The sequence below is a fragment of the Chiloscyllium plagiosum genome, unplaced genomic scaffold (assembly GCF_037043375.1).
Source record: "Chiloscyllium plagiosum isolate Xiang-an unplaced genomic scaffold, Cpla_swu_hap1 HiC_scaffold_3, whole genome shotgun sequence".
Taxonomy (NCBI): domain Eukaryota; kingdom Metazoa; phylum Chordata; class Chondrichthyes; order Orectolobiformes; family Hemiscylliidae; genus Chiloscyllium; species Chiloscyllium plagiosum.
In genome coordinates this window covers 37829678-37856052 of record NW_028270141.1, presented here as the reverse complement: position 1 = coordinate 37856052, position 26375 = coordinate 37829678, and the positions used below count along the sequence as shown (strand labels likewise).

Sequence of the window (26375 nt, the reverse complement as noted above, 5' to 3'; positions counted from 1 at the left end):
GGGAGTGGGGGTGGAATACAATGCTGGCATGGAGGGGAATTTTAATTGGAGTGGTTTTCAAACAAGTGTTGGATTAAAATCAAATTCAAATACTCAGAAATTCTAGGAAAGAAATATTTTAGAACTGTATATACTTATTGTTTTAAAAAGGAATTCATTGCATAGTTACAATGCACATTCCATAAATAGGTTTCTTGTGGATTGCACTTTAGCTTTTTGGAATGATTTTTAGGGCTATCAGCATCATTTAAAGGGAGTATTCTTAAATCTACAGCCAACAACCAGCCAAGGGAACGACCGAGGGGAAAATACTGAAACTCAGACGTCCATGCTCTATCATTATAGTTACACCCTTCACTCCGACCTGCTCAAACTCTTACTACTTTCCTTGTGTCCCTGAGCTCTTTTTGCATGTCTGTGCCTCTATTGAGTTTGTGTTTTGCTACTGTTTGTTTGTTTTATTTCAATGTTCAAAGCCTTTTTCATACAGTAGTGTTCAAATGAACATTTATTTTCCCATTTCTTGGCCACCAAGTCCATATTATTGGTCATATATATATTATATATAAAGATATATATATATATATATAAAATTAACGATGTCATTCTGTCTTCTTTGTTAATAATTCAAGGATATCTTCCAGTTAAACCTGTCTATACAGTGTTCTGGCCAAAACAACAGAGAGTGGTACAAGGTACAGAAATAAAAGTATAGGTTTTGTGTTCTACCATTTTCTTCTTTCACAGCTGACAGGAATGGTACCAGTTCTTGTAATAATACCAAGACAAACTCTGGCGACAGTAAACTATTTTGCTCCGAGATAAATGCAACAACGAGCTGAACTAATTAAATACTTAGATCAATGAAAGCCAGATTTCAGGATGCATGGCGGTGAGAGTAATGGATAAGAAGTATGTGTTTTGTTTCTACAACTGATAGAGTCAATCTTCCAGAAGGTTAGACATGTTTATGGAGCTGTATTTCACCACTCTCTCTCAAACTTGTCAAATACTTTGCAGGCAGTGTTTTGTATTGCCATGTTACTGAGGCAAACATGGTAAGTGTTTTAGACACCACAGTAGCACTGGCACGAATGATAAATTAACATATTTTCACTTGGCCCCAGACATCAGTGACCTGGTTCTCTACCTCTGATCACAGCAGGGGACCTTTAACCTCTGTTTGAATAGGTCAGCAGTAGCTGAGTTTAACGTTTCATCCAAAAGGATAGAAACACCAACATCACAGCACTGCACTCTGGCCCCTCACCAGATCATGTCGAAGTCCTGGACTATGGTTTCAAGCCATGGTTTTTAAATCCAAGATCAGAGAATTGCCATAGAGAGAGTGCAGCTGACAATCTTCAGTCAATGTAAAGCTGTTAGTAGCAGGCTATTCAGGATCTTAAAGAATTTTCAAGAACTTGATAACAAGTCAAAACAAGTTAATCAGCTTGAATATAGCACACTGAAATAAGGGCAGATTTGGGCATCATTTCTGCTGAAGGACATTATTGAATTAGTTGAGTTTTCAGACATTGACAAGGTGAATAGCAAAGGTCTTTTTCTGAGAGTTGGGGAGTTCAAAGCTAGTGTGCATTGGTTTAAGGCAGGAGGAAAAAGATATAAAAGGGATCTGAGGGGCAATGTTTTCATACAAAGGGTGGTGCATGTATGGAGTAAACTGCCAGTGGAAGTGATAGATGCAGGTACAATTACAATATTTAAAAGACATTTGGACAGTTGCATGGTTAGGGAAGGTTTAGAGGGATATTGGGCAAAAACAGGCAAATGGGACTAGTTTAACATGACATAACAGTGAAGAAATAAATTCTATTTGACATTCATATGCAACACATCAAAAGGATCTGGATTCATAGATGTAGGTGCCACAGCAAGAGACCACACAGCTCTTGTTGCTTGCGTTGCCTCTTTGAAACAATACTCCAGTGGGTACCATTCCCTTGCTCTTTCCATACAGCCCAGAAAGGTTCTGCTTGTCAACATTTATGCCGCTGTATGAAATGTACTAGTGAGTCTGTTTCGACCACTCTTTCTGACAGAATGTTTTAGATCATATCAATTAGAATTATAAAATGTATTATGTAATAATAAAAAAAACTCTCATCATCTCCCCTCTTTTTTTGCCAATTATCTTGTATCTGCCTCCTCTGGATAATTGACCCTCCTGTGGGTGGAAACAATTTTCCCTTTTGCATTCTGTTAGAACCATTCAAACTTTGCACTTATCCTGTTATCCACTGTCAGGGGAATACTCCCAAATTCTCCAGTTTGTCTGCATAACCCGAGCCCCTGATACCAGGTACAATTTTCCCCTGTAATGTCTCTAACCTGGTGACAAATGACTTCGATACTGACCACACAGAGACTGTTGAGGCCCTCTTTATATCTAAAGTAGAAGATGTTTTTGATAATTTTAATTATTTTGGTAAATTGCACGTTGACTGAGTAAGGAAACCAAGTTACATTTAGGGTTGACATATATATCTGAAACCATTGAAGTGCTGTACATTGGCCCCACTGAAGTCATTCTCAAAGTGATTTTGAACTGTGGAGCCCTCAATAACAGCACCACATGACAAAGCATGGGCTTTCATATTTCCTAAAGTGCACAAAGGTCATGGTACAGTGCAGGAGAAGAGGAGAGGAGGCATCCATTCATAGAGATAATTCTATGACAAACTAGAAAAAGGTGATGAAACCAGATAATTCCATGAGAAAGATGACCAGAATCTGTTAATTCTAACCCTCAGGGCCTGGATTCATGCCTCAAGAAATTCATTGACTTCACCTGAGTGCTAAACGTCAGTGAATACATTGTCAAAGGATGCATCCCATTAACTGCACCACTAACCATAGATATTGCTCAGTACAACACATCCCCAGCACTCAACAGTCACAAGTCGGACTTCTGTAACTTCTCCTTGCCCTCAGACAGCCGTGTTGCTGCAAACACCATGCTCCGAACTCTCAACTTGTAAACGATATTAATTCTTCAACTGTCGCAGTCAAACATTCTGCATAAAACTTGCTGGCTCAGGAACAGGTTGGTGCACAACAGGGGAATGACAGCACCTTTCCCATGAGTGGCACCTCCAGCTAAACACACTCATGAGGGAGCTGTTCCCTACCACCTGAGCAGTCAGAACGGAGTCCGTGACCAGCACAGGATCTGATACTGCAAAAAAGGTGCTAGAATCTCCTTGTTCTGCTTCTTAATCCCACTCCCCTCCCCCCCACCCTCAATCCATAAACGCTTCTGGTTGACAAGTTGAACATGGTATAAATATACTTCACCCATTAGCAAAACCCTTTTCTTCTGCCTCTCTGCTCTGAGATGTACACGATCTGTAGCCTGGTCAGGCTGTGGTGGAAGAGCAGGAGGACAGTGATGAAGAAGAAACACTGTCGCTCACTTTCCCCCCTCCAGCTGAGACACCAACACCATGTTAATTTCAGAGGATAGCTCAAAGGTAGCTCTGTGAATGGGCCTGAATAGCATTGAGCCAGTCAGGGAGACAAGAGTCAATCAGATACCAAGATCACAACATGAATTCTGCTGTGGATGACACAGATGAACAGCTTGAGTCAGCCTACAGAAGAAGGAGGCTGAATACATGTCATGAAAGGCTTGGTGCATTGATAGGCTGCCAAGGAGTATTGAGGAGGGTGGTATCAGCTTGGGATAGCTTTGAGCTCATTCTCTGAATCATGGAAGTAATGGCCAGCTCATTTAGCTCTCTTGCAGAGCCACCTTGATGCAGTGCCTGAAAACTGATGCCTCATTTTCTATTGCACTGCAAGTACAGGCCAGTGTCTGAAGGCTGCCATAGAAGCTCTGATTTAAGTCATGCAAGCTCATGGTGCTGAGCTACCAGCCCAGACTGTTTCCATTATAGCTACAGAAGAGTGAGTTCATAGGCATCATCGGACCTGCTAACAGCTTGGCCTTCAGTCAATGGGATGGTGTCAGTGGCACGACAGAGCACAGACTCTCTCCTCTTTTACACGATGACAGCATTTGCTCTCCTGCCAATGTCATTCCGCTGGTGCCTTTGCCAGTCAGACAGCTCAGACTGCTGCCACCTAATCAAAAACCTAGGCCTCTTGACTCAGGGTGGCTCCAGGTACTGCTGCAGGGGCCATCTGTTGTCTTCCCCCACAGAAAATTTACAGCCTTCCACCAACCATGTGACAACTACTAGGTTGGCACAGCAGTGGACACACTCAGGAAGGCAAATGAACTAAAGGAATTCATTGGAGTGATTAGTTGAGTTAAAATGGAACATTGAGGGTTTTTTAGTGTGGCTTGGAATCTCATTTTATAATGTCTTTCATTTTTACATTACGGCCAGAGAGAATTCAGAGGGTTGGGGTGGCATTGATGATTGAGGACAAGGGTTCTGGTTATTGATATTGCAACCAACTGTGGGCGGCACGGTGGCACAGTGGTTAGCACTGTTGCCTCACAGCGCCAGAGACCCGGGTTCAATTCCCGCCTCAGGCGACTGACTGTGTGGAGTTTGCACGTTCTCCCCGTGTCTGCGTGGGTTTCCTCCGGGTGCTCCGGTTTCCTCCCACAATCCAAACAATGTGCAGATTAGGCAAATTGGCCATGCTAAATTGCCCGTAGTGTTAGGTGAAGGGGTAAACGTAGGGGATGGGTCTGGGTGGGTTACGCTTCGGCGGGTCGGTGTGGACTTGTTGGGCCGAAGGGCCTGTTTCCACACTGTAAGTAATCTAATCTAATCTAATCTAATGAGTTGATCACAGACAGCCTGATCAGTATGGTGCATCTCCTCCAACATTCTCCCTCTTCTTTAGCTGCCCACAAGACAGCTGGTGCCAAGGACAATGCCCACATGGTTGAGAGGTTGTGCAGCATGCATCACATCAAGACATCTCTGTGTGAAGCTCCACCATTCTGATCCCAGCAGCACCATACTGGGATCAAGTAGATTCCACAGGATCTTTTGAACTTGGGACAACGTCCTTCAATACATGCCACATCACTTCAGCAGGTTTGAAGGCCTCCTGAAACCACTGACTGTTACTACAAATCACAGCAAATGCCTGTAGAAATAAGTCAACAGCTGACCTGAAAGTAGTTGGTGGTTCCTTGAAGGAACATTGTTGCTGTGGCCTTCCTGCCTTTAACTTCAGTTCAGCTCTGCAATGTTAGCGGAGGAGAGGAGCAAGTTAGCTGGAGTACTGTGCTCTCAAGTTCAAGTTTGGCTTAAAAAAAGTCTTCCCCTGGCTTCGTTTTGCCATGAGACTGCAAGAGAGAGCAAGATTATGTGACATTGCCTCACTTACTGTCTCATTAACCTATTACACAGTCACACTAAATCTTTATGGTACAGATTGAGATGGCAGACTGGTCAGACTATATTATTTTGGTTGTGCTCCCTGCCGTGTGATTATCAACATGGCTTCTGCCTTATCTAGCACTGGAAGGGTGCACGTATGATTTGGAAGCAAACTGACACCTTGAGAAATGTAAGAACTTGTCGACCTTTGGTTTGTGAATTTTCTGTAATTTGGAATCTAAGCCACAGTCTGGTCCAATGTTTATTTAACTGCTTTGTGAATTTTAGGAGATTTTGTTCGTGTTTCTGTTACATTTAGTAAACTGAATGAAAAAACAAGGAATTTACTCCTGCTGTTTACTTGTCAGGGTGTAAGATAAATATATTTTCTCAGTTCTGGGAGCAATACTCAGATTCAAAAGTTGTCTTTGAATCTTTGTTTTCTTGTGCCATTTTCTGCATGACCTTCTGGGCTAAGTCTGATACAATGAACAATGTAAGTTTTTGTGGTTCTGTTCGCCGAGCTGGGAATTTGTGTTGCAGACGTTTCGTCCCCTGTCTAGGTGACATCCTCAGTGCTTGGGAGCCTCCTGTGAAGCGCTTCTGTGATGTTTCCTCCGGCTCAGCTCAGCTCAGCTCAGCTCAACGAACAGAACCACAACAACGAGCACCCGAGCTACAAATCTTCTCACAAACTTTGAACAATGTAAGTCCTGCCAGAGATTCATTCCGGTTCCTACCAATGGCAGCATATTAAAAAGAAACGGCTATCCATGTTCTAAGGGAAAAAGTGAGGACTGCAGATGCTGGAGATCAGAGTTAAGAGTGTGATGCTGGAAAAGCACAGCAGGTCAGGTAGTGTGCAAGGAGCAGGAGAATCGATGTTTCGGGCATAAGCCCTTCATCAGGAATATTCATGTACTACAACCAGTTTGAATTGGAATTAAATAGGATTGTGGCTAATTCTTCAAACAAGAGGAGTGATCTGGTAGAATTGGCGACAACCTAAAGTTAAAGCACATTGGAGATGAAAATGAAGATTGGACCAAGGAATAAAATAGGGCTAAACAAAAATGGTCACGGGAAATGGTTACAATTATAGAATCAATGTTTAAATTAACTGCCGGTCAAGTGCCAGAAGACTGGAGGTTGGCCAACATGGTGCCACTGTTTAAGAAAGGTGGTAAGGACAAGTCAGGAAACTATAGACCAGTGAGCCTGACGTTGATGGTGGGCAAGTTGATGGTGGGAATCCTGAGGGACAGGATGTACATGTATTTGGAAAGGCAAGGACTGATTAGGGATAGTCAACATGGCTTTGTGCGTGGGAAATCATGTCTGGCAAACTTGATTGAGTTTTTTGAAGAAATAACAAAGAGGATTGATGAGGACAGAACAGTGGATGGGATCTATACGAACTGCAGTAAGGCATTCGACAAGGTTTCCCATGGGAGACTGGTTAGCAAAGTCAGATCTCATGAAATACAGGGAGAACTAGCCATTTGGGTACAGAACCGACTCAAAGATAGAAGACAGAGGATGGTAGTGGAGGGTTGTTTTTCAGACTAGAGGCCTGTGACCAGTGGAGTGCCACAAGGGTCGTTGCTGTGTCCACTACTTTTCATCATTTATGTAAATGATTTGGATATGAGCATAAGAGGTGTAGTTAGTAAGTTTGCAGACAACACCAAAATTGGAGGTATAGTGGACAGCGAAGAAGATTACCTCAGATTACACCAGGATCTTGATTAGATCTTGATTCCTGAAGAAGGGCCTGTGCCCGAAACGTCGAATCTCCTGTTCCCTGGATGCTGCCTGACCTGCTGTGCTGTTCCAGCAATAAAGTTTCAACTTTGATCTCCAGCATCTGCAGACCTCACTTTCTCCTCTTGATTAGATGGGCCAATGGGCTGAGAAGTGGCAGATGGAGTTTAATTTAGATAAATGCGAGGTGCTGCACTTTGGGAAAGCAAATCTTAGCAGGCCGTATGCACTTAATGGTAAGGTCATCGGGCGTGTTGCTGAACAAAGAGACATGGAGTGCAGGTTCATAGCTCCTTGAAAGTGAAGTTGCAGGTAGATAGGATAGTGAAGAAGGCATTTGGTATGCTTTCCTTTATTGGTCAGAGTATTGAACACAGGAGTTGGGAGGTCATGTTGCGGCTGTACGGGACATTGTTAGGCACTGTTGGAATATTGCATGCAATTCTGGTCTCCTTCCTATCGGAATGATGTTATGAAACTTGAAAGGGTTCAGAAAAGATTTACAAGGATGTTGCCAGGGTTGGAGGATCTGAGTTATAGGGAGAGATTGAATAGGCTAGGGCTGTTTTCCTTGGAGCATCGAAAGCTGAGGGGTGACCTTATCGAGCTTTACAAAATCATGAGGGTCATGGATAGGAAAAATAAACAAAGTCTTTTCCCTGGGGTGGGGGAGTCCAGAACAAGAGGGCATAAGTTTAGGGCGAGAGGGGAAAGATATAAAAGAGACCTAAGGGGCAACGTTTTCACACAGAGGGTGGTACGTGTATGGAATGAGCTGCCAAATGAAGTGGTAGGGGCTCGTACAATTGCAACATTTAAAAAGAATCTGGATGGGTATATGAATAGGATGAGTTTACAGGGATATGGGCCAGCTGCTGGGTTGGGATATCTGGTCAGCATGGACGGGTTGGACCAAAGGGTTTGTTTCCGTGCTGTACATTTAGATTAGATTAGATTACATTACAGTGTGGAAACAGGCCCTTCGGCCCAACAAGTCCACACCGACCCGCAACCCACCCATACCCCTACATTTACCCCTTACCTAACACTACGAGCAATTTAGCATAGCCAATTTACCTGACCTGCACATCTTTGGACTGTGGGAGGAAACCGGAGCACCCGGAGAAAACCCACGTAGACATTGGGGAAAACGTGCAAACTCCACACAGTCAGCCGCCTGAGGCGGGAATTGAACCCCGGTCTCTGGCGCTGTGAGGCAGCAGTGCTAACCACTGTGCCACCGTGCCGCCGAGTCACATCTCTGTGACTCTATGACTCTATAACTGCCAAAACAAAATAAATTCTGGATTAGTGGTGCTGGAAGAGCACAACAGTTCAGGCAGCATCCAAGGAGCTTCGAAATCGACATTTCGGGCAAAAGCCCTTCATCAGGAATAAAGGCAGTGAGCCTGGAGTGTGGAGAGATAAGCTAGAGGAGCGTGGGGGTGGGGAGAAAGTAGCATAGAGTACAGTGGGTGAGTGGGGGAGGGGATGAAGGTGATAGGTCAGGGAGGAGAGAGTGGAGTGGATAGGTGGAAAAGGAGATAGGCAGGTAGGACAAGTCCGGACAAGTCATGGGGACAGTGCTGAGCTGGAAATTTCGAACTAGGGTGACGTGGGGGAAGGGGAAATGAGGAAACTGTTGAAGTCCACATTGATGCCCTGGGGTTGAAGTGTTCCGAGGCAGAAGATGAGGCGTTCTTCCTCCAGGCGTCGGGTGGTGAGGGAGCGGCGGTGAAGGAGGCCCAGGACCTCCATGTCCTCGGCAGAGGGGGAGGGGGAGTTGAAATGTTGGGCCACGGGGCGGTGTGGTTGATTGGTGCAGGTATTCCGGAGATGTTCCCTAAAGCGCTCTGCTAGGAGGCGCCCAGTCTCCCCAATGTAGAGGAGACCGCATCGGGAGCAACGGATACAATAAATGATATTAGTGGATGTGCAAGTACAACTTTGATGGATGTGGAAGGCTCCTTTAGGGCCTTGGATAGAGGTGAGGGAGGAGGTGTGGGCGCAGGTTTTACAGTTCCTGCGGTGGCAGGGGAAAGTGCCAGGATGGGAGGGTTGGTTGTAGGGGGGCGTGGACCTGACCAGGTAGTCACGGAGGGAACGGTCTTTGCGGAAGGCGGAAGGGGTGGGGAGGGAAATATATCCCTGGTGGTGGGGTCTGTTTGGAGGTGGCCGAAATGTCGGCGGATGATTTGGTTTATGCGAAGATTGGTAGGGTGGAAGGTGAGCACCAGGGGCGTTCTGTCCTTGTTATGGTTGGAGGGGTGGCGTCTGAGGGCGGAGGTGCGGGATGTAGACGAGATGCGTTGGAGGGCATCTTTAACCATGTGGGAAGGGAAATTGCGGTCTCTAAAGAAGAAAGCCATCTGGTGTGTTCTGTGGTGGAACTGGTCCTCCTGGGAACAGATCCGGTGGAGGCGGAGGAATTGAGAATACGGGATGGCATTTTTGCAAGAGGTAGGGTGGGAAGAGGTGTAATCCAGGTAGCTGTGGGAGTCGGTGGGTTTGTAAAAAATGTCAGTGTCAAGTCGGTCGTCATTAATGGAGATGGAGAGGTCCAGGAAGGGGAGGGAGGTGTCAGAGATGGTCCAGGTAAATTTAAGGTCAGGATGGAATGTGTTGGTGAAGTTGATGAATTGGTCAACCTCCTCGCGGGAGCACGAGGTGGCGCCAATGCAGTCATCAATGTAGCGGAGGAAGAGGTGGGGAGTGGTGCCGGTGTAATTACGGAAGATCAACTGCTCTACGTAGCCAACAAAGAGACAGGCATAGCTGGGGCCCATACGTGTGTCCATGGCTACTCCTTTGGTCTGGAGGAAGTGGGAGGATTCAAAGGAGAAATTGTTAAGCGTGAGGACCAGTTCGGCCAAACGAATGAGAGTGTCGGTGGAAGGGTACTGTTGGGGACGTCTGGAGAGGAAAAAACGGAGGGCTTGGAGGCACTGGTCATGGCGGATGGAGGTGTAGAGGGATTGGATATCCATGGTGAAGATGAGGCGTTGGGGGCCGGGGAAACGGAGGTCTTGGAGGAGGTGGAGGGCATGGGTAGTGTCTCGAATGTATGTGGGGAGTTCCTGGACTAGGGGGGATAGGACAGTGTCGAGGTAGGTAGAGATGAGTTCAGTGGGGCAGGAGCATGCTGAGACAATGGGTCGGCCAGGGTGTTCAGGCTTGTGGATCTTGGGAAGGAGGTAGAACCGGGCAGTGCGGGGTTCCCCAACTATGAGGTTGGAAGCTGTGGGGGTTGGAGATCTCCTGAGGTGATGAGGTTCTGTATGGTCTGGGAGATGATGGTTTGGTGATGGGGGTGGGGTCATAATAAGCCAATTTCAAATGTTGTAGAGCAACATGTATAACATCAAAATTTAAGGCAAAGTAGAATGGTTAAGCCAGTTATAGTAATGATGATTGAAATATTGCTACATGAAGAATAAGACTGGCCATTAATAATTCAAGATTTAATGTATTTGGCAAAAAATGGCATTGGAGTAAAGTAAATGGGTAACTACTGAGTCGACATAAAGCTAGTAACTAGTAAAAAGGACAAAGCTAACATGATGATATATACAAAATATGCATGGATTGCAATAAGGAGGGATTGATCTCGACAAATACAGTTATCATCACATTCTGATCATGTTAGGGAATGTAGACAACACTGTAGACTTGGTGGAATATGTAGAGGCAGCATCCAAGGAGCAGGAAAATCAAAATTTCGGGCAAAAGCCCTTCATCAGCCTCATTCCTGATGAAGGACTTTTGCCCAAAACATCGATTTCCCTGCTCCTTGGATGCTGCCTGACCTGCTGCGCTTTTCCAGCACCACTCTAATCTTGACTCTGATCTCCAGCATCTGCAGTCCTCACTTTTGCCTTGGTGGAATATATAATCAGTTCTATGGGAAGCTTGCTAAGAATGTGAGGTGTAAAACTTAAACGATCGTCACAGTTTGAATCAACAGAGTTGGGGTGATGAGGGAATAGGTAGGTAACATTGGTAGGCTCACAGTGACACCAAACATCCTGGTGCTAATGAGAAAAGGAAAGGGATGTCTTCAGAGCAGGCATAGCCCTGTTTATTGATTAAATTGGTGATTATATGCTAAGATAGCAAATGATAAGTGAACATTGTAATGAAATGTGAGAATTAAGACTATAAATTGTCATTCTGACTCTATATCAGAGAGAGAGACTTTGGTAGAGTTTTCCAAGAGTGGGTCCCAGCTCATACTTATAAAATAGCCTCTGATAGCTGTGCTTGTTGAAACCAACATGACAAAAGCAATTGGCCTGAAACTAGTGAGATATATGTAGACATCTTTTTTGGCATTTGCATTATGCCATCTTGTTTAAATGAGGTCTAGGCACCCCAGACCCTCTTTGACTCCTAGGAGATTTGGTGCAGCCCAAGAGTTGGCTAAACATTGGATAAAAACCCATCTGAAGGAAACAAAAAGTAGTAAAAATAATATTGGATTTAATTGTCGCCTTTCAAAGTTTACTGTTCACATCTACGTGGGGTGTTTGCAAGGACAAGAGGTCACTGGAGAAGGGTTGAGAAGGAGATGATAATGGATGGAGTAGATTGCTGATGGAGGCTGATTACAGGGAGGGAAGCAGATCACAGTAGGTTAGCTGTGGACTGGCAGTATCCTCAACCGATAAGCAATGTCAAAAGAAATCACTAGCAGTTGGACCTGACAGTCCTCCCTTAAACTGTTGGGGTTCCCAAATCGTGTGGAAACCCAGCCATTAAAACATTGGTGACATGTGGCCTCATGTACATGTTACAATCCAATGGGACTATTTGATTCGATTCCCCAGCTATCCCATGATTCAACTAGTAGTTGGCAAGTTCATGGTGGTCTGGGTTTAAGTTTACCAATTTCCAGAATTCAATCCTGTGCCACCTTGTCTCCTGGCTGTCCTGGGTGTTAACATTCCCCTCATTGTGTCTTTAATGTGTTATGATCTTTGTATTTTCAATTTTTTACCAGGACAGTGACTAATATTAACCACGCTAATATTACCACACATCCTGTTAATGTCTTAGGCCCAGAATGATGCAAGACAGATCAAGAGTTATTGGAGTCATCTGCAGTGCAGAAGGAGCCCACTTTATCCATTATATCCATACTGGCCACATCATATACAGAATAACATCCATGGAATCTTTGTCCAAATGCAGAATTGGCTCTAATATATTCAGCTCTCTGGTTGTTGATTAAACAAAACTGGCCTCCCATGGGACAGAGGTAGTAATCATTGCTGTTTAAGAAACCAAATCCCTAATGTTTGGTACAAGACTGTAGTTGTGAAGAATTCTTTTATTTATGTTTCAAAAGGATTGTGCAGCTTTTCACAAACGGAATCCTGGACAGTGTGGTTTGGTCTTATGCACCTATATTTCTGTAGTGTTGCAGTGACCATTAATAGGAACAATATTGTGACGTTTGCTTTGCATTTTGCTTGTTGTTTACATCACTTGAGTTAAACTGTTCCAACTCCTACAGGGCCTCAAAAACTAATTCATAACAGCCCTGCATTGTGAGGCCTGTCTCCGTTGCATTCATAGAAAGAAGGGAAAAACACTATGCACTAATTGTGGCATTTGGAAAGAGTTTCTTCAGTTTGCTTAACGCCTCATTGGCCAAGTGGAGACAATGAGGGATAGAGAAGGCCCAGAGAATGGGAATATCAAAGGTCGTACATTGTCCAGATTTGAACCTGGAGGGATCGGAGGCAGAAAAGGTCAGAAGGCTTGGACTGGATGAGATCGGGGAACAGAAGAGACAGGGAGCAATCAGAAAGATCTGAGGTAGATTTGAAGGTTTGTGGGAGAGATTGAAGGTCACAGCTGGTATGCGCAAAGGAGAGGGGGATTAGAAAGACTGTGGAGGATGGAATTGATAAACTTGTATTTTTGGTGGCATACGGTTTCTTCTTTTGGGGGGGTGACTAGGCTGTAGGTAGGATCAACCATTGATTAGTGATTTTATGATTGATGATTTTATTGCCATGTTTATTTTACAGTGTGAGAAATGGTAAAACTCAGTGAAAAGCTTTTCCACTGATACCATGATCAGGCACCATTTTGAATAGTTTTAGGAATAAGGAAAAAATGGAAAATAAAGCTTAAAACAGATTCCACCAATTCTAATGCAGCCCATCATCAACAACGCCTGCATTGCCATCCCTCCTCTACCATCGACACCCAAACCAACCAGTGTTGAAGTCACCTCTCTTCAGGCACCATCTTTTGCTGTTAGGTCAATTCTCCTCCACCACACCTTGTCACCGCCTGCTTTGGACCCACCAACATCACTGTCACATCCCTTGCCGCTGTGCCCACCTTGATGATGCTGTTGTGATGCCCTTATGCCGCGGCCAGCACCAGACCCAACCAACGTCAGAGACTCCGATCCTCAGGCACCATGTTTCACTGCTGGGTCTACCTCGCCGATGTAGCAGCCATCAATTCCTATGCCAGGTCCTGTGCTCGGCACGGAAAAGTAAGTAAGGGCTCATTCGCTGCTGCTCACTCAGGTCCGCACTGGGCCCACTCACTGATGTCAGGAGGTCTGCAGTGGGATTCCTCACCGCTGCTAATTGTTAGTAAAAGGAAGTCAGTAACAAAAGTTAAAAAAAAGTAAAGAGAAAAGAAAGAAAAGCATTTGGAATTGATGAGCTGTGACCCAGGAGCCCTACTCTGCCACTATCTTGATGATATGAACATTGGGACTGATTGATTGTGAGATGAGAAGCAGGTTAGCTCATGCCTGTACCTGGCTCGATACCAAACTCTCCCATTCCTTTGTTGAGCTGCCAGCTCTCTCGAGGCCCCGCAGAAATTTATCCGGCAGGAAACCATGTGATGAGGGATGAGGACACGTTGGAGGTGGTCAGTGTTCAGGTTTGAGATATTTAAATTTTAACATCCAAGCTGAGCCAAACTCACCTTCAGCCAAGTGACATTTTGAAAAAGCCGACATGTCGCCGACGGAAATGTTTGCAGGTTGTTTTGTGATGAGTTCAAAATCAAAATATGGCTCATAAATTGCTGTGCTTAATTTCTAACTGTTAAAGCATCAGGGTGAAAATTGTGGCAGAATTCAAGAGGCATCAAGTAATCTTTAGAATTTGAATTTAGCTCCCATTGTGTTAATGTTCAGAACTGAGAAGGTGAAAATTGAAAATTGAGTGTTTGAAAATTGGTGACGCATTCCCCAAAACATGTGGCAGGATAATCTTTTATCCTTTTAATCCAGGATTGAAAACGCCACAGAGGTTGACACTTGACCTCAATAATCATAGCTCCATGGTGGGTTTGCTAACACTCCATGCTGGAATTAGGTCACCCTTGGACAGAGAAAGCTGACCCCTTCCTCTTAATCCCAGCCAAATCTGTCCTGTATCAGTGCTAATGTCAGTATTGGATTTGGAAAGTTCCAGCTACCATGCTTGCTTGGTGTTTAATTGCCTGGTTTCACCCAAGGTAGCAGCACTAGCACTGCTACTGGCTTAGCGAATACAAGTCAGAATATGCAAAATCTGTCTATTGCCATCTCTTGATTTCCCACATGGGGTGTAAGCTGATGTTGGTTGAGGTCAAAATCACATTTGGCTGGAGATGTCCTATAGTTCAAACAATGTGTCGATCCTTATTGCTGAGTGGCATGGTGATGTTAAATGGTGCAAGTGATGAATGTTAAGTGATTCAATGTCAATAATGACAACTAAACCAAGAAACAGAGTGTGCGCCATTGTCTGTGGAACAGGATGGTCTGCTCAGATGAAAAGAAAATGGAAAACAGGCAAGAAAAGATATGTCCTGAAATAAGAAAATGGGACTTTGTTTTGCATTTGTTTCTGGGACTAAAGTTCCAAAATGCCAGAAACTAAACCATGTATCATAAACCATGTACAAGAGATTAAGTGCTGACTGAGTCCAACAGATAGAGCATTATTATCGACTAAAAATGTCTGTAATTTTGTTTTAAAAATGTGCATTAGGTCATTTGTTGATGTTGGATTAAGTAGAATGAAATGGAAGTAATCTAATTTAGTTTTCAAAGTCTATGCTTCAAACTTGTTAAAACATCTCATCACATGGTGTTGACTATGACTTACAAAGACATTTAGTTATGTCATCTGACTTTTTTAAAACAGTAGTTTGGTGTGGACACGCATGATACAGCTGCATTGGCTCATTAAAGTGTTCCCTTTTTTTGCTTTAGCTGTGCTTTTCATTAGAAACATCTTAAACTAATTTAAAGTCAAACATCTGAATAAACATGTTGTAAAAGTGTTTATGTATTGAAGTGGGCCATTTCAAGGTATGATATTTGGATGGAATTTGTAATTTCTCTTTTACAACACAAACAGGCTGCCAGAGAGAGGAAGTTCGATCTGAATTAATATATTTGTTACAGTGGAAATAGAATGGAAATGGCTGAAACCACAAATAAAACTGTTCCATTCATATGTGCCAGGACAGAACGTTTTCTTGCAAAATACAGACTTTGGCTTTTGGCCACCTTAGGCTTTCCCTTTAAAAGTACCTTAACAGATTATTTGTTTAAGGTTGGCTCGTATGAATAGATCCAAGTTCTTTCAAAATTAAGATTAATCTAATTGCACATTTGGGAGGCAGATGATGTTGCTATACATCATTTGGAGCATTTCCATGTTGCAAAGTTACTTGTTGGAAGTTTTTTGTGTCAAGAAGTAAACTGCTTGATCATACAAAGCTAACAACAAAAAGGGGGGAGAAATTACGTGGGCAACATATGGAAGCTTACTTCAATATGAGCAAGTTCAAAGAGCTTAGACCCTTGATTCTAGCTTGCAAAGCAGTTGGTGTGGGCAGCTGTTCAGTTTCACATAACAAGTCAATGTTTGTCACTGAGAGCGCCTTACATTTTACAAAATAAACTGTTTACACTGCCAGAATAAATATCCGCAGATACAACCGGTACACTTGTCATTACAATAATATTACTTCGAATAAGAATATTACTAAATCACAGTTACCTGAGGGAAAACTAAAATGCACACACCAGCAGACCTCTAGATGCTGTTACAAACTTAATGGTGAAAATCTCCAGCTCAAATGGATTTTTGGATCGTTGTGAATGGCTGTGACTTGTTCTGTAAGCTGCTTGATTTGTAAATGATGAGCAACAAAGCTCAGAGGCCTATACCTGGCAGAGCTCAGGAGCAGGTCACACTCTACCCACTGGTAATGGTGTTCTGGGAGCAAGGAATTACAACCTTGGTGGTATGGGTCCTATTGGATAAGGGAATAGTGCTAAAATAAATCACAAATGGAATGGAAACTAATTTTGGTGCAGGTTGTTGACATTTTTTAGAAACCCATTTAACACCTCAACAAAGATGGCTGCTATAACCATGTGACTGTACTGAGCAATAACTTTCCAGAAACGTCTCTGAGGTCAATGTCAGGAAGCCAATCAAAACCCACATACTTGCTGATGGGTGTGTAATGTTATCTGTTCTAATCGGCTTTAAAGGCAGTTACACTTAATTGCAAATTATACCTATCCTAAAAGATGCATAATTTCTTCATATTTTATCATTCTTGGGATGGTGCTGAGCTTGCATTTATTTTTCGGAGCACTTAGAGTCAACCAAATTACTATGGGTCTGGAGTCACATACCAGACTAGTTTAACAACATCAGTTTCCTTCTCGAAAGGGACAGTAGTGAACCAGATGGGTTTTTGCACAATTTTGTGGTTAATTCCATTTTCAGGTTAATCTGCTATGGTCAGATTTGAACCCAGATCTGCAGAACATTACCACTCGGCCATTACGTTCCTTAGTCAGTTGTCTATGGTCATTCTATGTGCAATACAAACCTTGTGTTGATGGTAACTGCTTTGTGCCCTGTGGGAGGATTGACTCTCAAATACTGAATCCAATTGCTTTTTTAACCATAGCTGTTCAGGGGGTCAGCAACGTTCCTTACAACATTGACTGATGATCCGACGAGCTTTAACTCCAGGTTACAAAGGAAAAGCCTCTGACCTGTACAAAGGAGCTAACAAGTAATTGTACTCTCTGCAAAACCTTCTTTTCACAAAACAGAAGTTTCACTTCCTCAGAAGACTTATGAAGAGAGTTTTAAAGAGAAACAGTCTAGATTTCCTGAACTGATGGCTAGCCAATTAACCACCCCAACAAAACAACTTGAGACTGCTAATTCTAGGAGTTTTGGACTTTTGGACTACATCTTAAAAGCAACAATATTGTTAAACTGACATCCTCAACTGTTTTGTGCTTAAATTGTTATTGGCTGAATATTCTCTTTATCCTTTCTGATGCTATTTCTTTGTGTGTGTTCATTTGCCTGTGTTGAGAAGTGTCTGAGGGTATGTGAAATAGACCCTACTTCTGGTTTTAACTTTATCACAGTGTTGTATAGAATGGGTTGGCAATCAAACTTCAAGCACACTGGACAAAGGAATGACAATGAGAAGTGAAATGGTTAATACAGGACTGAAGATATTATATCTGAATGCACATAGTATAAGGAATAAGGTAAATGAGCTTGAGGCATAGATCAAAATTGGCAGGTATGACATGATGGGCATCACAGAGACGGGGCTGCGAGGGTATAAGGATTGCTAGCTGAATATGCAAGGATATACATCCTATCAAAAAGATGGGCGGGGGGTGGGGTTGTTTTATTAGTAAGAAATGGAATTAAATCAGTGGTAAGAAACAAAGTAGAGTCAGGGGAGACAGTAAAGATGTGTGGGAAAGGCAAAGTTAAAGTGGTCATGGGAGATTTCAAAATGCAGGGAGACTGGGAAAATTAGGTTGGTAGTGGATTGAAAGAAAAGGAATTTGTGGAATGTCTATGAGATGGCTCTTTGGAGCAGCTTGTGGTATGACCCACCAGGGAACAGGCAATACTGGATTTTGTGCTGTGCAATGAGGCAGACTTGATAAGGGAACTTAAGGTGAAGGAGCCTTTCGCAGGCAGTTATCATAATATGATTGAATTTATTCTGCAATTTGAGACAGAGAAGATATAATTAGAGGTAACAGTATGATAATTGGATAAAGGCAACATCACATGCATGAGGACGGAGCTGGGTAGAACTGACTGGGAGAGGAGCATGGCAGGAAAGACAGTGGAACAGCAATGGCAGGAGTTTCTGGGAGTAATTCAAGAGACACAGCAGAGATTCATCCCAAGGAAAAGGAAGCATGGTACAGGGAGGATGAGGCAACCATGGTTTACTAGGGAAGTTAGGGATAGCATAAAAGCAAAAGAGGTGGCATGGTGGCTCAGTGGTTAGCACTGCTGCCTCACAGCGCCAGGGAATCAGGTTCAATTCCCGCCTCGGGCAGCTGTCTGTGTGGAGTTTGTGCATTCTCCCTGTGTCTGTGTGGGTTTCCTCCCATAGTCCAAAGATGTGCAGTTTAGGTGAATTGGCCATGCTAACTTCCCTGTAGTGTTGGGTGGATTAGTCAGTGGTCAGCCTGGATGGGCTGCTCTTCAGAGGGTTGGTGTGGACTTGTTGGGCTGAAGGGTCTGTTTCTACACTGTAGGGAATCTAATCTAGTAGGCATATAATGTGGTGAAGGGCAGTGTGGGAAGCTTATGAAGACCAACAGAGGGCAGCAAAAAAAAGAAATAAGCAAGAAAAATATTAAGTATGAGGGTAACCTAGCCAACAATATAAAGGAACACAGTAAAAGTTTATTTAGATTATATAAATAGCAAAAGAGGGACAAAAGTTGACATTGGGTCACTGAACAATGATGCTGGAGAGGTCGTAGTGGGGAATAAGGAAATGGCTGAGGAAGTGAATAATTACTTTGTGTCAGTCTTCATGGTGGAAGACACGAGTAATATTCCCAAAATTCAAGAGATGAAGGGGCAGAGCTGAGTATGGTGGCTATCACTAAGGAGAAGGTGCTAGAAAAAACTGAATGGCCTGAAGGTGGATTAATCATCTGTGCCAGATAGACCCCACCCCAGAGTTCTAAGTGAGATAGGTGAAGAGATAGTGGAAACGTTAGTGGTGATCTTTCAGGAATCACTAGAATCAGGGAAGGTCCCAGAGGCCTGGAAAATCGTTAACGTGTTACCATTGTTAAAAAAGAGTAAGGCAAAAGGTGGAAAATTACAAATCGATTAGCCTAACCTCAGACATAGGTAAGATCCTGGAATCCATTGTGAAGGATGAGATTTGTGAATGCTTGGAAGTGTATGGTAAAATAGGACAAAACCAGCATGGTTTCATCAAAGGTAGGTCATGCCTGACAAATCTGCTGGAATTCTTTGCTAGCATGTATAGAAGCTTGGCTGTCTGACAGAAAGCAGAGAGTAGGGGTAAAGGGTCCTTCTCAGGATAGTGGATGGTGACAAGTAGTATTCCACAAGGCTCAGTGTTGGGACCACAATTTTTCACTTTAAACATTACCAATCTAGATGAAGGAACTGAGGGCATTCTGGCTACGTTTTCAGACAACACAAAGATAGTTAGATTGACAGGTACCATTGAGGAGGCTGGGAGGCTATGGAAGGATTTGGACAGGTTAGGAGAGTGGGCAAAGAAGTGGCAGATGGAGTACAACGTTGGAAAGTATGAGGTCATGCGCTTCGGTCGGAAGAATATCGGCATGGACTATCTTCTGAATGGGAGAAAATTCAGGATCCTCTCAAGGTAAACTTGCAGGTTGGCTAAGTAGTTAGGAAGGCAAACGCAATGATGGCATTTATTTTGAGAGGACTTGAATATAAAAGCAGGGATGTACTTCTGAGGCTCTATAAGGCTCTAGTCAGACCATATTTGGAATATTGTGTGCAGGTTTGGGCTCCATATCTCAGGAAGGATGTACTGGCCCTGGAGCGGGTTCAGAAGAGGTTCACAAGAATGGTCCCAGGAATGAAAAGCTTAACATACGAGGACCGTTTGAGGTCTCAGGGTTTATACTCGATGGAGTTTAGAAGGATGGGGGGGGTTCTAATTGAAACATACAGAATACTAAATGGCCTGGACAGAGTAGATGTTGGGAAAATGTTTCCATTGGTAGGAGGGACTAGGACCCGAGGACACAGCCTTCTAGTAAAGGGAAGACCTTTTAGATTGAAGATAAGGAGAAATCTCTTCAGCCGGAGAGTGGTGAATCTATGGAATTGCCACAGAAGGCTGTGGAGGCCAGGTCATTGAATATATTTAAGAATGAGATGGATGGTTCTTGAGTATCAAGGGGATCAAGGGTTACAGGGAGAAAGCAGGAGAATGGGGTTGAGAAACCTAACAGTCATGATTGAATGGTGGAGCAGACCCGATGGGCTGAATGGCCTAATTTCTTCTCTATGTCTTATGTTCTTATGGTTCTTAGAAAGTCTGCACCCACAAAAACAAAGGAGTGGGGGAAATAAACACCCACTGTTTCAGGAAAAATTAAGTCACAATGTGTTTAAGGGCAGGTTATGAAATTAGGGAGAAAGATTTGTTTTAAAAACTGCAATCCGCCCATGATAAAGAATTAGCGTAGAAGTTGCAATAGTTTGACCCAATGAGATAATGCCTGACATGAGGTTTGAGTGGTGACAGAAAGTTCTGTTGAAGAAGAAAATGCATTCGGTACAGTTCCCAAGGATCCTTAAAAATCAGACCTGAATCATAATAATATAAACTGGAATTATTCATTTCATGCATTCATTTTGTTATATCTTGTTAACTGTGTTTATGTGATGCTCATAATTGAGACAAATGTCTTTTCCATTCAAACCCACCAGTGCTCTATCCTCTACAGTTGATAATTAGACGGGTCCTAGGTACTCAATAGCTAAAGCAAGCCCTAGAGGGACTACCTCAAACAACATTACACTGCCACAGAGCAGCAATGTGGGTGATATCCTGGGATGGTAATCAGGGCAAGTGTCGCGTCTTGCAATAAGGTGGCCTGAATCGTAGCCCTTTGCAGAAATAAAAATCATCTGACATCAAGCAATCGATATATTTGCTTCTAAGACTGGAGTGAAACAACTATATCTGGGTGAGACATTTCAGTCATGAGAGAATATTTCCTGGATGTGGCCTTCCATCTTATTGCTCTCATGTTTCTGGAATCTCAGATTGTTGACATTTGTGTTGTACAATTAGGCTTCATGTTGACTCAAAAATGATAATACAACCACATGGTAAGTGACAAAACAGAGCTGAAAGTTTTCTTGATTGGAATTTGAGTGCATTGGAATATGTACAGGAAATTGTTTATAGTTACTTTTAAACTGAAAATTTGTGAATATTCAGACATTAACTCTGAGTTTATTGTAGGTCGGACCATCAATATTAGATCAGCTGGCCTCATAGGAAGACATGGACCACAATCTAAGCAGCCCTTTATGGTGGCATTTTTCAAAGCCAGCGAAGTTCTGTTACGTTCCGTGAGGGCTGCCAATAGTAAACGGAAAAACCAAAATCGAAACAAATCCAGCAGCTCTCAAGATTCTTCAAGATTATCCAGCCCTGGAGGTATGAAAACATAACTTGGCACCTTAAAAAAAATGGGTAAATTTCCTCAGCGCGTTACTATGGTAAATTGGCCAGTATATTCCTTCAGATTATCTTTACCTTTTAGTTACATACATCCCATTAAAGGAAGTTCCTCTCGAGTTTGTTGTTGTGTTGCCCCTTTATATGTTTTCACAGTCTTTCAAAATGTCCTGTTTAAAGTACATTGGAAATTGTGCCTGTATTTTGAGATAAGTTTATCTCCTACTCAGTTTGATTCACTTGTGCCATTATTAATGTTGCTTTATCATGTAAATTTGAAAAACTTCAATTAGGAAATGTTCATCTATCTGTCATAAAGCTGCTCCAACCCCTTTCTTAATGTGTGACCCAGTTCATCGCCAATTGAAACAGTTCCCTATTACTTATTGCAGGATGTTATGTCTAGTATGATGCAAACGTCATGTGGAAAGCTTTGATCTTCCAGAATCTTTTCTTTTCTGTGAAGGTTCTGACATCCTGAATTTCTGCCTGTTCACTGTGGATGGTCCAATTCCTGCCCATTATGTTAGAACCATGATGTGGCCACACTGTCACTCATTTGTGTTTCTTTTTAAATGTTTTAATCAGTTGTCTTTTACCAGAGGGTTTGAGAAATATAATTAAAGAGCTAGCTGACAACAGGAATGACTTCTTACTTCCTGCCTGTGTGAGTATATATTTGTGGTCTGGTTTGCTGGTATTTCATGCTATCACCCCCTTAGGGCACAGCTGGTTATCAGATCAACTGGTTTAAAATGATGAAATGAATCCTGTTGGCATTGAGAATCCAACTCTTGTCTGTCCACACATATCATTTTACAAAATAATTTAGATACACTTAGTATTTAAGGATTAGCTTTGAGAGAGCCAAATAAAACCTATCAGATGTAATTAATGCAAAGTTGAAATCTGGTCACTAATCCCGAATCCTTGCAGAGCTTAAAAACATCGTGTTCCTTATAGTTCAAAAAACTTAGAAGAAATGAAAGAACCACCGCTGACATTGTGCTGTTTATGTAATTCTGGGTTCAAAAACCTGTGTCGGCAGCTGTAGCATTGAAGTTTTGAAATTTCTGTAGGAGCTTCAGAGCTATGTATGATTCTCTGTCGAGCACATGCTAGAGTCAATATTCCATTTTGTTTTCCCTTGCTCCCCTAAATAGTAATGACATCTGTTCCTTGATAATGAGTGTGATTATGTTTGACACAGTGTAAAACTGATTCTGAATGCCTTAAATACTGTTCTTAAAGCTCAAGTTGAAGCAGTATGACAAAAATGTCATTTTTAATTGTGATAATTAAAACCACATTTAAACAAAACAGTGTAATGCACACTCTGCATTTCACGGTTGGGTGAGGCTTCAGTCGTGTGCTATAATTGCCAGCTTTCTCATCAAACTGTGCATTGGAAACAAAGCACCTGCTTGAAACTGACACCCACCACTCAGCATGTCAAGGTGTTTCTTTGAACTGTAAAAACGGAATTCAATTCATGGAAGAATCTCGGAGATTTGTATACCTTCCACTTTGGCTTCAGATACATCAAATCATAGAATCCCTATAGTGTGGAAGCAGGCCATTTAGCCAATTGGGTCCGCACCAACCCTCCAAAGAGCATCCCACTCAGATCTACCCTCTACCCTATGCCTGTAACCTTGCATTTCCCATGGCTAATCCACCTAGTCTGCACATACTTGGACACTGTGGGTAATTTAGCATAATCAGTCACTGGTTTGTGCTGTGGTCATGGAATTTGCCAGCCGATGGAGGCCACTTAGTTATCATAAGGGCGGGGTGGCATGAGTTTGGGAGTGAACCTGGATCCACATTCCTGTTTGCAGTTGAATTTCTGTTCTGCTGGAGGCCCCCGCAAGTTAACGTTCATTGTAAATCGGATCTAATGCAGACACAAAAACTTCTGCAATTGAATAACTTGTCAAATTATTCAGTCCAAATGGCACAAGTAAACCCATATGGCAATAAGAAGCCCACACTGTCAGGACAGAAAACTGGGGACAGATTTTTGTGGAAACATTTGAAAGGTCCATTTTATGTTTTAATCTGAATTTTGATTTTTCTGGCAAGATCTGGATTTCAGCTTCTTTCCTCATTTTACTGGTACAGATGCAGATTTCTCAGATACAAAGGACAAAACGTTCCTTGCCTTTCTGATCTTACAAACCAAATAGATATGATGAAAAGGTCAGAAGTTAGGCGCAGTCTCACATTCAATACGTCTTGATTTTGTCAACAACCATTCCCACAGGGTTAAACTTCCACCACCATGTTCTGACAAAATGCAGTGAGAGGACCATGCTCTCACCCTGAGGGTTTTCTTACCCTCTGCTTGGTGCAGGGACTGCCAGGCCAAACATCTTGTGCATAAGCCTGTGTTTGTAGGTCTGGCGACTAAAACATTTTTCAACTCTTTTATAAAAGGGAGGGTGTGGGTTGGGGCAAATACAAATTCCCAGCTTGGAAATTTTCTGCTCGAATCCCTTTCAACAGGCACCAAAGAAACACCTTGTGGGTTCTGGGGACAGGTCAAAGCTTCAGGTGAAGGGAGATGAAAACTGGGGCCAATAATTGCACGAATATTTTGTTTCCACTTTATAAAACTGGCATTTAATGTATGTATATTGTTCAAAAGAAAATCTAAACCATTTCCCTTTGATCTTCATTGGCCATTATCGTCATTGAATTCCTGTACTATCGACATTATGAGGTTTACCATTGACCAGAAACAGATCTAGACCAGCTGTACAAGGATAGTGCTTGGAAGAGAAAGTCAAAGACTTGGAATTCTGTGCTGAATGACTTGTCTTCTGATTCCCAAAAGCCGTTCTGCCACCTACAAGGGACCAATCAGGAATTTGATGGAATGCTCTGTGTTTGCCTAGGTAATTGCAACTCCAACAACACTCTAGAATGATTGGCACAGCATCCATCATCTTCAATATTCAATCCCTACACAGTGGCAGCAGTGTATACCATCTACAACAGGCACTGCAACAAAGCATCAAGACATCTTGGACAGCATCATCCAAATGTGCAATCTGTACCATCTGGAAGGGCAAGGGCAAAAGATGCCTGGGATCACAACCACCTACAAGATCTCTTCCTAGCCATATGCTGTTCTAACTTGAAAAATTACTGTTTCTCCATGGTCTGTTGGTCAAAATCTTGGAACTGTCTATCTAACAGCATTGTGAGAGTGCCTCCATTCCAAATACTGTAGCTGTTCAAGAAGGCAGCTCACCATCAACTTCTGAAAGGCAACTATGGATAGATAATAAACACTGGTCTAGCCAATGACACCCACATCTCATGATCAAATAAAGAAAACTTCTCACCCAACTGTTCACCATTTCAAATTATAAATATTTTTGCTTTGTCTTCTTACTTCACACACTAAGTCTCATTGAAACTGCTGTTACTATAAAACTGCCAAGCAAGACATTTCCCACGAACCATCATTGATGATCATCACATGTTCAGACAATCATTTGTTTTGGTTTGAACTTATGTAATTATCTGCAATATTCAGATTAGGAAGCCCAGTCACTATCCCAGGATGGATATAGTGCAATATCAGCTTCTCAGTAAAATGTGATCCCAATCAGCACCTTTTACTCACATTTTTAATTTAATATTTAAAACCTGTGAAAAGCTTTTTTTTTAATTTTAAGGTATTTACACCAGGCCATTTTTACTTGAAAATACTTTTTGTCTGGCTGCAATGCTGATATTTTCCAAAGAGACAGTGAGTAATGGTGACATTTCCATTCTGTCTTGGAGTACAGACCCCAGTCAGTAAGCCTGTGATATGTCACAATTAGTTTGAAGGATCTGGATTGGGAAGTGCAGCAGGGTTCATGTTGTTTTAGGAGGCTGGCGTATGATATACCAAGCGGAAGGAGTAGGGGCAGGGAAATGGGTTGAGGGCAGGCAGAAAATTAACCTCGGTAGACAAATCTGTTCATATGAATTGTTGCTGATTTTTCACAATAAATATAATTAAACCAGACATTATAATAAACAATCATGAATGGACTCTTTAACTGCTCTTATTTTAACAGCCCTTGAAGAGATAAGATTTAATTGTTTTAGTTTTAAAAATCAGTAAAAAATAGAAACGTTTGTGCGATTTGTAATATGCATTATCTCACGTTCAAAAACTCATTTCTAAATAACAACACAAATTTTTCAACTGCAGAATGCTGCAAAATGCTGGAAATCTGAAATAAAAATGGAAAATACTGTAAATACTGAGCAGGTTCAGCAGCATTAGTGGAGAGATGCAGTGTCTGTTATTTCAGAAGGATAATATAAGTCGTCTCAAGTCAAATTCCATTATGCAAAGCTGGGGTGAAACGTTTTGGTTATTCTAATAACAGGATCCCATTGGTAGGTTTAATTAGTGTTAGAGTTAGATACAATGATACAACCCATTTCAAACCATTGGTTGTAGTTAGACGGACCAGTGCCCCTGGCAGAAGGATTTGGACAGTGGGCAAAGAAGTGGCAGGTGGAATACAACATGGGAAAGTGTGAGGTCATGCACTTTAGTAGGAAGAATAGAGGCATGGACTATTTTCTAAATTAGGAGAAAATTCCAAAGTCTGAAATGCAAAACGACTTGGGAGTACTAGTCCAGAATTCTCACAAGGTAAATTTGCACATTGAGTCAGTAGTTAGGAAGGCAAATGCAAGGGTGGCATTTATTTTGAGAGG

At 42.5% G+C, this 26375-nt stretch overlaps 1 protein-coding gene across 1 annotated transcript in view; it reads left to right on the top strand.

Annotated features, from left to right (window-relative positions):
* The window catches only part of bmp5 (bone morphogenetic protein 5), a 142699-nt gene that overhangs the window by 95953 nt on the left and 20371 nt on the right, over positions 1-26375 (top strand). The window contains exon 4 of the mRNA XM_087978465.1: positions 21423-21620. Coding sequence (XP_087834591.1) covers positions 21423-21620 — 198 coding nt within the window. The remainder of the gene's footprint in view (positions 1-21422; positions 21621-26375) is intronic.